Here is a 10,546-nt window from a genome sequence, read left to right as displayed (position 1 = left end):
GGGGCGGCTTAAAGGTGTCCTGCATCACCTTCCGGGAGCTGGTGGACTGTCCTCCCTTCCTGTTCTTGCCAGTTTACCGCGGGCAGCTCTAAGAGGCTACTTGGCGTCTGGCTCAGGCCCTGGGCAGAAAGGCCTAGCCGCAGAATTGTTAGGTGGCCAAAGTGAATCGTAGGGGGGGCCTCAGAGACTGTTTGCCCACTGGACAGCACACAGGCCCTAAGAGGAGGGTGTATTGCAAGACTCAGGCCGTCGCCATCTTTCTGAGGCCCAGGTACAGCTGTCCTTGACACCTGAACACAAGGTGAGCCCGTCTTCTAGGTCTGGAACTTGTGACGGACATCCAGTCCAACTCATGGGGGCTTATCACCGCTCTACCAGTCTCAGTCGTGGACTGGGAGATATGCAGACCACATCCCCAGAGCTGAAGGACTGAGCCATAGAACTGTATGAAAGAAAGAAAGAACTTGCACACAGATCCAGGTACCCTGAATGGGGTTAGGGTTTTCCAGGCCCTGCTGGTTACAGAGGTTAGGAAAGGGATCCACCACTGAGAAACAAAGGAACCTCCAGAAGTGGTGGTTAAGTGTTGGACATGAGTGAGATGCAGCCACATCCCACAGGGCTGGTCCTGGACACCAAGTAAGTTCTTAGGATACCAGGGAAGGTGAGGGCTGGGTGCTTAAGTTATCCGTTCAAGATGTGAGCCCGAGAGGAGCCTGGTGGTACAAGCTTGTAGTTCTAGCTACTCAGGAAGCAGGAAGATTGAAAGTTAAAGGCCTAGCCAGGTGTGGTGGCACACGCCTTTAAACCCAGCACTTGGGAGGCAGAGGCAAACAGAGCTGTGTTCAAGGCCAGCCTGATTTACAGAGTGAGGTCCAAGACAGGCAGGGCTAGACAGAGAAAACTTGTCTCAAAAACAAACAAACAAATTAAGGAAGAAAGGGGACTTACCATGGTTAGGGACAGGGGTGAAAGAGCTCCTTAGGTCCAGCCCAGAACTTTCTAAGTTTTAGAATCTAAAATGTATCCATGCCCAATCTAAGGTGTAGTTTATGGAAATGGTTAATAAAAATCTAGCCACAGGCAAAAAAATAAAAAATAAAAGAAAGAAAGAAAGAAAGAAAAAAAAGAAAGGAAAGGCCAGGAAGTGGTGATGCACACCTTAATCCCAGCACTCAGGAGGCAGAGGCAGGTGAATCTTTGGGTTCAAGGCCAGCCTGGTCTACAGAGTGAGTTCCAGGACAGCCAAGGCTACACAGAGAAACCCTGTCTCAAGAAAAAAGAAAAAGCCCACCTAGGCTATCCCCTGTCCAGCATACAGGAGGCCCTCAGGCTCGGTCCCCACAACGGAAAATGAATGTGTGGGGGACAAGTATGTTTGTGGAACCACTGTAGAGATGCCCACCGAGTCCAGAGCCCAGCCTTACCTTAAGGCCCCTATCCTAGACCACTTCCAGAATGACTTGTACAATCCTTTGTGTGTGGTAAGATCTTTGGCCCAGATACCATGTTGTTTGGGGATACGTACCGCGCATCATCCGTCTGTCTGTCTAGCAGATGCCAGCCCACAGCCTCTGCTTTAGTCTGAGGCATATGGCCCTGACAAAGGAAGAGAGAGCCTCCCCATGTCCCCTGTGTGAGAATCACTTGCTGTCTCACAATTCCTGTTTTTGGTTTGGTGCACCTCCCATCGTCATGCTGCCCCCATGCGGTGAGGTCCAGGACTATGCCTGCTCTTTAGAGACATCCCCTAATGTGTGAAACAGGGCGCAGCAGGAAGAGGAGAACCAGAAAAACAAGAAACAATAACAGATGCAGACAGGGCAGTCGTAAGTCTTAGGTCAGGAACAGATGATTAGCCCGAAGGGCAAGGAACAGCTATGTCAAGGTCTGTGAGTACAGAGTCCATCAAGGGCACAGCAAGGTCAGTCGGTTTGTAGTTCCTGGTGAGGGCATTGGGGTAAATGGAGCTTCACGGTGACTCTGAGCTGTCGGCTTTAGCACCCCACTGTTTCTTTCCAACCTTTCTCCCAGTCCCTTCCTGAGAAAATGAAGAGCTGACCCAGCACAGTGACAACAAGTTCTGTGTGAAACCACTTCAGCTCACGTTGGAAGATGGATGGCTCAGAGACGGATTTCAACCTTAAAGTCGTTCTGGTCAGCTTCAAGCAGTGTCTCTCAGAGGAGGGAGAGGTGCTGCTGGACCACTATATCGCCAGCTGGAAGGGGCTAGTCAGGTGCGTTTGTTGGGGATGCTGACGTAGCAGCTTTGCCAGTCAGAGCCCACATGGGACGCCTGCATCCTGTATGACTCAGGGGCATGGGACCAGCTAGCAGACTGTTCTCCCCCAGCCTTCCTGCCCTTGCCTCCAGGCAGACAACTGCTCTAGCAGGTTCAAGGTGGTATTCCCTGTGCTGCAAGATGGCTGCCAGTCTGGGTAGGGCCTCAGATGTATACTTGCTTTTACAGGTTTCTGAACAGCCTGGGTGCCGTCTTTTCATTCATTTCCAAGGATGTGGTCTCAAAGCTGCAGATAATGGAGCAGCTGAGGAACAGCCCACAGAGTGAACACTACACTAGCTTGCAGTCCATGGTAGCCTATGAGGTGGGCAACAAGCTGATAGACATAGACCGCCGCTCCCGTTCCCGTTACCCTAACTCAGGCTGCCGGACTGTGCTGCGCCTGCATCGTGCTCTGCACTGGCTGCAGTTATTCCTGGAAGGCCTGCGTACCAGCCCTGAGGATGCCCGTACCTCCACACTCTGCAGTGACGCCTACAATGATACACTGGCTGCCTATCACCCCTGGATCATACGTCAAGCCGTCACTGTGGCCTTCTGTGCCTTGCCTACACGCAAGGTGTTCCTTGAGGTCATGAATGTGGGGTCCTCTGAGCAAGCTGTGGAGATGCTGGGAGAGGCACTGCCCTTCATTGAAAATGTGTATGACATCTCCCAGAAGCTCTATGCTGATCACTCCCTGTTAGACCTGCCCTAGTGGTGGTGACCATACTGTTTGGCCTCCCCTGCTCAGAACTGGGTTTGAGTAACCCTGGGACTACTCCCACAGCAGTGTTTTCTGGATGCTTCTGTCACCCCTGAAAGCTGAACTTATTGAGAGCCTCAGTCTGTGAAAAGAACTGTGGTGGGCAGATGAGCCGAGAGAGGTGGGTGCTAGTCATCCACTTGGTCCAGGGCGAGACAATTGAACTTCAGTTTTGCCCTTCACTTCAGTTATGTGTGTGTTCAGTAGGCCTTATTGAAGTTCAGATGACACATTGAGAAGATGGGGGAGAGGGTCAAGCATCTGCAACAACCCAAGGTTGCTCTACCTTCTGTGTGGAATCTGCAATGGTATAAGGGCACAGGGCCCTGGATCTGACATTCTGTCTTCCCCACAGCCAACATGCCCAGCCAGTGTATACCCTCTTGTTCTCTCCGGCCTGAGACATGGCATTGGTGCCAAGCAAACACCCCCGGGGCCTACATGCTTGGGGCCCCTTCATTTTCCAAAAGTTGTACTTGCATAAGATGAGGTTCCTTGGCAGTGGCGTGAGGACTGGAGGCTCTTCCCCTGCCCTTCGCCAGCTTCCTTGTTGGTCTCTCTGCCTGTCAAGCAGGCCCTTGTCTCCTTGGCAATGGGAAGTGGCTGAAGCTGCGAGCTGAGGCTTTCTCTAAGAGCAGCCTGGCCCTGGTCAGCACAGCCTGCTTCACAGCGTCTTCAGTATAGCAGCCCCAGCCTTCTGAAAGCAGCTTTTTGCAGTGGGGCTTTTGCGGCACATGCACCCCCAAGATTTTAAGATGTCAATACTAACTGGCCAACCCACACCTCTCTCTAGCCAGCGCTGCTGCTCCTATCACTGTGGTGCCCGTATGACTTAAGACATGACTGTGGAAGGAGGCTGGCTCGCCTTGTCTAACTGACAGACGGCCATACCCAGCACGGCTGACATCCAGTGCATAAGACCCTAACCTTTCCCGTTGGGTCCCTAGGACAGTGTCCCCAGTGTAGCTGGTGGGTATAAACACAAGCTTTGGGGCATATGTCTTTCCTAAAAAATTATGATATGTGTAGTATTTCCAACATAAATAAATCACATCTACATGGTAGATATGGCGTTCTTGGTCAGATCACAGGTGTGTGAGATGCGTGGTTATGTGGGGGAAGAACATATGAGTGGGGAGGGAGCTAGCCCTAGGGACAAGGCTGAACCATATGTCCCAATTCCTGAAGGCTCAATGGGCAATATTAACTATGAAACGTGTCCAGCCAGCATCCAGAACTGAGGGAATTACCATATATCTGTCCTTGATGTATCATAGCTTTATCCCACACATACACTCTTGAGATCTCCATTTTCCACATGAGAAAGGAAACACTTTTGGAATCATCCGCCTTGAGGGGCTAGGTTGGAAAATAGGTCTGAAGATACCCAGGTACCATGCGACAAAGCAGGAGGAAAACTAGCCCTACTTTCTCCGTGGCATCAACCTAGACAGAGAGTACATAATGATGGTGCACTACACCGTACACACCTCATCTGCTTGGGCTGTACATTGTCCGGCCATACCTGTACCCAGCTAAGAATCAAGAGGCCACATAGTGCTAGCCCTATCACATCTGAAGGTTAGACTTCAAGACACTGGTCAGAAAACACATAAGGTCATGGTGTGCATGTGTGAAGATTATGTGAACGTGGCCTGTGGACATCATCCCAGGGCAACAGGGAACTGTAATAGTCATTTCCATAACACCTGCTGGGTGCCATATGACACTGTGATTACCCAAGTACCCATTGCAACAAGAGTCAACAGCTTCCACCATGTTTGGGTGCCAGAACCCTGCTGTGTTAGCAATGGGTCCCTCATAGCTAGTGCTGCTCTGGTGAGCTACCACCACCAAAGCAACTCGGGAGGAAACCGTTTGTTGGGTTTGCGTTCCCTCTCACTGTCCGTCGTAACTCAGACAGGGTAGGAACCTGGTGTCAGGGGCTGACACAGAGGCCAGGGGTGCTGCTTACCAGCTTGCTTTATTAATAGAACAAAGGACCAGCAATCCAAGGATGGCACCACAGTGGGCTGGGCCCTCCTCCCATCAATCACTAGTTAAGAAAATGTCCTACAGCCGGATCTTAGGGAGACATTTTTCTCAATTGAGGTTTTCTCCTTTCAGATAACTCTAGTTTGTGTCAAGTTGACATACAGAACCAGGCAAGAGGCTAAGAAGGAACTGTCATCTGCACCAGGCACACACCTGGCCCTAGCAGCTGCAGGAACTTATTTGTTTAATGGCCTTTTCTCATTTTCCTGGACCAACGTGAGCACTCTGCAGAGAGGGATGCCTGCATGCCTACCGAGGCAGGACTGCTTACACTGAGAACCAGCGGAATGGCCGAGGGTCTCACGGTTTCTGGGAGTCAGAGCTCCAGCAGAAGAGCTGGGGTCCTCAGCGAGTCTGTCTTGCCCCAGGACCCAGGCACGATGGGAAGCACGGGAAGTTCTGCCTGAGCTACCCCTATCACATCTGACGGTTAGAGCCCTGGCGAGCCAGCTGTTTATTGTTACTGTTGAGGGGGCCACCTGTACAGCCCCACCTGTGGATGGTACTGTTTTAAATCAGAGGCCAGAAGATAAAAGGTGTCTCTCTGACTACAAGTATGGCCCTGGTGGCCCCTAGTCCCCTGTCAAGGAAAAGCCTGGAACCCTGCATGCTTCTCCACCTTCCTTCTTAGTCTGCCAAGCTGCTCTAGGGATGAAGGGTGCTGAGGTACTTGGGCATAGGCAGGTGACAGGACGACGTCAGTAGTCACAGTTGGCCTGCTGGGTCACTCTTGGACAGAGAGCTTATTAATGGAGTCCACTGTACACAAACCATCAGCCATCAGGCCTGAGATACTGCACGAATCACCGGAGCCCCTTGGGGCTTGGCGGCCAAGCACAGTGGTGGTTTTGCTAAACAAATCCTCTGCTCCCTCCCCCCTGGACATCTGGGGCTCCAGCCCAGCATTCTCACCCATTGTCTCTGCTGGAAGCTCCTACTATCATGCCGGGCCTGGCTGTCCTGAGCCTCAGCCTGGCTGCTCTTCTGGGCCTTGGGATGGGGGCCCCCTTGTGCCTGTCCCAGCAATTCAAGGCACACGGGGACTACATCCTGGGTGGGCTATTTCCCCTGGGCTCCACTGAGGAGTCCACTCTTTACCAGAGAACACAACCCAAAGGCATCCTGTGTACCGGGTATGGAGGCTAGTGGGTGGGGGTGGGGGTGGTCTGGGGCTTGGCAGCCTCGGATCTGTGGTAATCCCTGGCTGGGGATGAGTTGGTGACCACCCGCAATTCCATGTGGTCTCAGGTTCTCATCCCGTGGGTTGTTCCTGGCCATGGCAATGAAGATGGCTGTGGAGGAGATTAACAACGGATCTGCCTTGCTCCCTGGGCTACGACTGGGCTATGACCTATTTGACACTTGCTCAGAGCCAGTGGTCACCATGAAGCCCAGTCTCATGTTCCTGGCCAAGGTGGGCAGTCAAAGCATTGCTGCCTACTGCAACTATACACAGTACCAGCCCCGTGTGCTGGCTGTCATTGGGCCTCACTCGTCAGAGCTTGCCCTTATTACAGGCAAGTTCTTCAGCTTCTTCCTCATGCCACAGGTGAGTCCACTTCGTTTTTGTTTTGTTTTGTCTTGTTTTTGAGACAGGGTTTCTCGGCATAACAGCCCTGGCTGTCCTGGCCTCACTTTGTAGAACAGGCTGGCCTCGAACCCTCAGAGATCTACCGGCCTCTGACTCAGGAGTACTGGGATTATGGGCGTGTGCCACCCCGCCTGGCTTGCCCAATTCCTTTGTGCCCACTGAGCTCTCTTATCATGAAGTGCTCCTTGATCACCACAGGTCAGCTACAGTGCCAGCATGGATCGGCTAAGTGACCGGGAAACATTTCCATCCTTTTTCCGCACGGTGCCCAGCGACCGGGTGCAGCTGGAGGCTGTTGTGGCTCTGTTGCAGAATTTCAGCTGGAACTGGGTGGCTGCCTTAGGCAGTGATGATGACTATGGCCGGGAAGGTCTGAGCATCTTTTCTGGCCTGGCCAACGCTCGAGGTATTTGCATTGCACATGAGGCCCTGGTGCCACTGCATGGTGCTACCGGCCAACAACCGGACAAGGTGTTGGATGTGCTACATCAAGTGAACCAAAGCAAAGTACAAGTGGTAGTGCTGTTTGCCTCTGCCCGTGCTGCCTACTCCCTTTTCAGCTACAGCATCCACCATGGCCTCTCACCCAAGGTATGGGTGGCCAGTGAGTCCTGGATGACCTCTGACTTGGTCATGACACTGCCCAAGGTTGCCCGTGTGGGCACTGTGCTTGGGTTTCTACAGCGGGGAGTCCTGCTGCCTGAATTCTCCCATTACTTGGAGACCCGCCTCGCCTTGGCTGCTGACCCAACATTCTGTGCCTCCCTGACTGCTGGGCTGGACCTGGAGGAGCATGTAATGGGGCAGCGCTGTCCACAGTGTGACGACATAGGGCTGCAGAACCTGTCGTCCGGGCTGCTGCGGAACCTGTCGTCTGGGCAGTTGCACCACCAGATTTTTGCAACATATGCAGCTGTGTACAGCGTGGCCCAGGCCCTTCACAACACCTTACGGTGCAATGTCTCAAGTTGCCCCACATCAGAGCCTGTTCAACCCTGGCAGGTAAGGGTATGGGTCTGGCTGTGTTTTGCCAGTTCCTGCAAGAACAATAACCCACCAGGCGGAGTTCCGCCCTAACCCCACTCCACCCCACAGCTCCTGAAGAACATGTACAACATGAGTTTCCATGCTCGAGACTTGACGCTGCAGTTTGACGCTAAAGGAAATGTAGAAATGGAGTACGACCTGATGATGTGGGCGTGGCGCGGCCCTGCACCGGTGTTACACACTGTAGGCACCTTCAATGGCACCCTTCAGCTGCAGCACTCCAAGATGCACTGGCCAGGCAACCAGGTAAGGACAAGAGAAGCAAAAGCCATGGTGGGTATGGGCTTGTGGGTCTTGGGCCAGTGCTAGCCAAGGGGAGCCTAACTCAAAGATCCATGTCCAGGTACCAGTCTCCCAGTGTTCCCGGCAGTGCAAAGACGGCCAGGTGCGCAGAGTTAAGGGCTTCCATTCCTGCTGCTATGACTGTGTGGACTGCAAGGCAGGCAGCTACCGGAAGCATCCAGGTGAGCTGTCATCCCTAGGTAATCTGCACAGCTGGGCTAGGAGGCAGAAGCACACCAGTCTGGCAAAAGCCTGTGGGGAGCTGAGTTGTCTCCCATCACCAGCCCCCAATGGCTTTTTCTTTCACCACTACAGATGATTTCACCTGTACTCCATGTAACCGGGATCAGTGGTCCCCGGAGAAAAGCACGCGCTGCTTTCCTCGCAGGCCTAAGTTCCTGGCTTGGGGGGAGCCAGCTGTGCTGCTGCTACTTCTGCTGCTCTGCCTGGTGCTAAGCCTAGCACTGGCTGCTCTAGGGCTCTTTGTCCACCACTGGCACGGCCCTCTTGTTCAGGCCTCAGGCGGGTCACTGTTCTGCTTTGGCCTGGTCTGCCTAGGCCTCTTCTGCCTCAGTGTCCTTCTGTTCCCAGGACGGCCAAGTACTGCCAGCTGCCTTGCCCAACAGCCACTGGTTCACCTCCCTCTCACAGGCTGCCTGAGCACACTCTTCCTGCAAGCAGCTGAGACCTTTGTGGAGTCTGAGCTGCCACTGAGCTGGGCAAACTGGCTATGCAGCTGCCTTCGGGGACCCTGGGCTTGGCTGGTTGTACTGCTGGCCATTCTTGTGGAGGCAGCACTATGTGCCTGGTACTTGGTAGCATTCCCACCAGAGGTGGTGACAGACTGGCGGGTACTGCCCACAGAGGTGTTGGAGCACTGCCGCATGCGTTCCTGGGTCAGCCTGGGCTTGGTGCACATCACCAATGCAACATTAGCCTTCCTCTGCTTCCTGGGCACTTTCCTGGTACAGAGCCAGCCTGGTCGCTACAACCGTGCACGTGGTCTCACCTTCGCCATGCTAGCTTATTTCATCACCTGGATCTCTTTTGTGCCCCTCCTGGCCAATGTGCAGGTGGCCTACCAGCCAGCTGTGCAGATGGGTGCCATCCTGTTCTGTGGCATGGGCATCCTAGCCACCTTCCACCTGCCCAAGTGCTATGTGCTTCTGTGGCTGCCAAATCTCAACACCCAGGAGTTCTTCCTGGGAGGGAGCAACAGTGGCAGGGAGGCAACTGAGGGACACAATGAATGACTCCTTGATCCAATGGCCTCACCTTTAGTGAGCCCAACCCTAGTAGATATTCTATGCCAACAAACCCCAAACAGTACTTCAACCTAAGATTTGATACACTTAACTATAGACTCTGACTCTAAGTTGTCCAGAGACCTTAGCTCCACAGTGACCCCCAGGCCTTCAATGTGTAAGATGGATCCTATGATCCCACTTGTCCCTCAAAGGCAACATCATCCTTGATCCTGCCTGGGTGACTGGGCTCCATTATCTCAGAAAGTGGCCCACAAAGGGTTCTTTGGGACTCCACAGACATACTTTGAATCTAGGAATGCCCCAGGCAGACCCTGGAAGGTCAGAAAGTACTACTTGCCTGGATATGCCCAGCATGGGGGCTCTCATTCAGCACACACACAGTACACACACAGTACACACACACACCACACACACACACACACACCACACACACACACACACACCACACACACACACACACACCACACACACACACCACACACACACACACACACCACACACACACATACTACACACTACACACTACACACACAACAAAATAGCCAGCAGGCAGAAGGCACTCAGAAGTTAGGCAATAGCCAGCCTCCTTCTTTCCTGGCTGAGCCCTAGCCTGTAGGAGAACTAGGTTGCCACCAGCACCTTGGACAGAGCATACACAGGGGTATACATCAGCACCACGGCCAGCACCAGGCACCCAGGACCCCCTACAATCAGCTTCTAGTACCAAGGACAGAAAAGCTGCCTGCAAGGCCCCTGTGACTAGCCAGCACCAGGGACAGAGCCACATGACTAGGCAGAGAGGGACAAGGCCACCGTCCATCCCCAGGCAGGACCAGGCCTGGGTCAGCTCTGGACTGGCCCCACACCTGAATCCAGGAGCAGCGCAACTGGAGAAAAGAGGAACACGGCCACACATCAGTCCCATAAAATTAAACGCTTTTTTAGTGTTTAAAATAGCATTTACACAGAAGCAGCTCTATGTGAACTACCCAGTTGCTCAGACTTTGACACAGTATCTACAGTGTAGACGTGTGGGCTGCCGTGCCAGGATGGCAGTGGCACGTGCCGATGGGCAGCCATCAGGATAGCAATGACAGGACACGACCCCATCTCTGTAGCTCTTGTGTTCACTTGAATCACCCCTCCGTTGAGGCTGAGACGGTACACAGGTGCCAGGCCTCCCTCCTGTCTCCCACATACTCTCAGTATAAACTGTGCTGAGTACCAGGTGGGGATAAGAGACATGCAAACTGCCC

At 53.3% G+C, this 10,546-nt stretch overlaps 2 protein-coding genes across 3 annotated transcripts; both read left to right on the top strand.

The window, feature by feature from the left end:
- Window positions 1-1,762: 1,762 nt before the first annotated feature.
- On the top strand, window positions 1,763-3,522 carry Cptp (ceramide-1-phosphate transfer protein). 2 transcript variants are annotated; one of them, XM_051171051.1, is made up of 2 exons: window positions 1,763-2,157; window positions 2,471-3,522. In XM_051171051.1, the coding sequence occupies exons 1-2, from the start codon at window positions 2,120-2,122 to the stop codon at window positions 2,997-2,999; spliced, it is 567 nt and encodes a 188-aa protein (XP_051027008.1). In that variant the 5' UTR covers window positions 1,763-2,119; the 3' UTR covers window positions 3,000-3,522. The 2 variants fall into 2 exon arrangements, with proteins under 2 accessions (XP_051027008.1, XP_051027007.1); XM_051171050.1 differs by having other exon boundaries at window positions 1,766-2,237.
- Window positions 3,523-5,820: 2,298 nt separating this feature from the next.
- On the top strand, window positions 5,821-9,288 carry Tas1r3 (taste 1 receptor member 3). Its single transcript, XM_051171056.1, has 6 exons — window positions 5,821-6,235; window positions 6,351-6,651; window positions 6,892-7,695; window positions 7,789-7,986; window positions 8,084-8,204; window positions 8,338-9,288. Exons 1-6 carry the CDS (start codon window positions 6,045-6,047, stop codon window positions 9,273-9,275), a joined length of 2,553 nt encoding a protein of 850 aa, XP_051027013.1. The 5' UTR covers window positions 5,821-6,044; the 3' UTR covers window positions 9,276-9,288.
- The last annotated feature ends 1,258 nt before the right edge of the window (window positions 9,289-10,546 follow it).

This window comes from Acomys russatus, chromosome 29, assembly GCF_903995435.1.
Source record: "Acomys russatus chromosome 29, mAcoRus1.1, whole genome shotgun sequence".
Taxonomy (NCBI): Eukaryota; Metazoa; Chordata; class Mammalia; order Rodentia; family Muridae; genus Acomys; species Acomys russatus.
The sequence above is the reverse complement of the archived record's forward strand: the minus strand, read 5'-3'. Positions and strand labels throughout refer to the sequence as shown.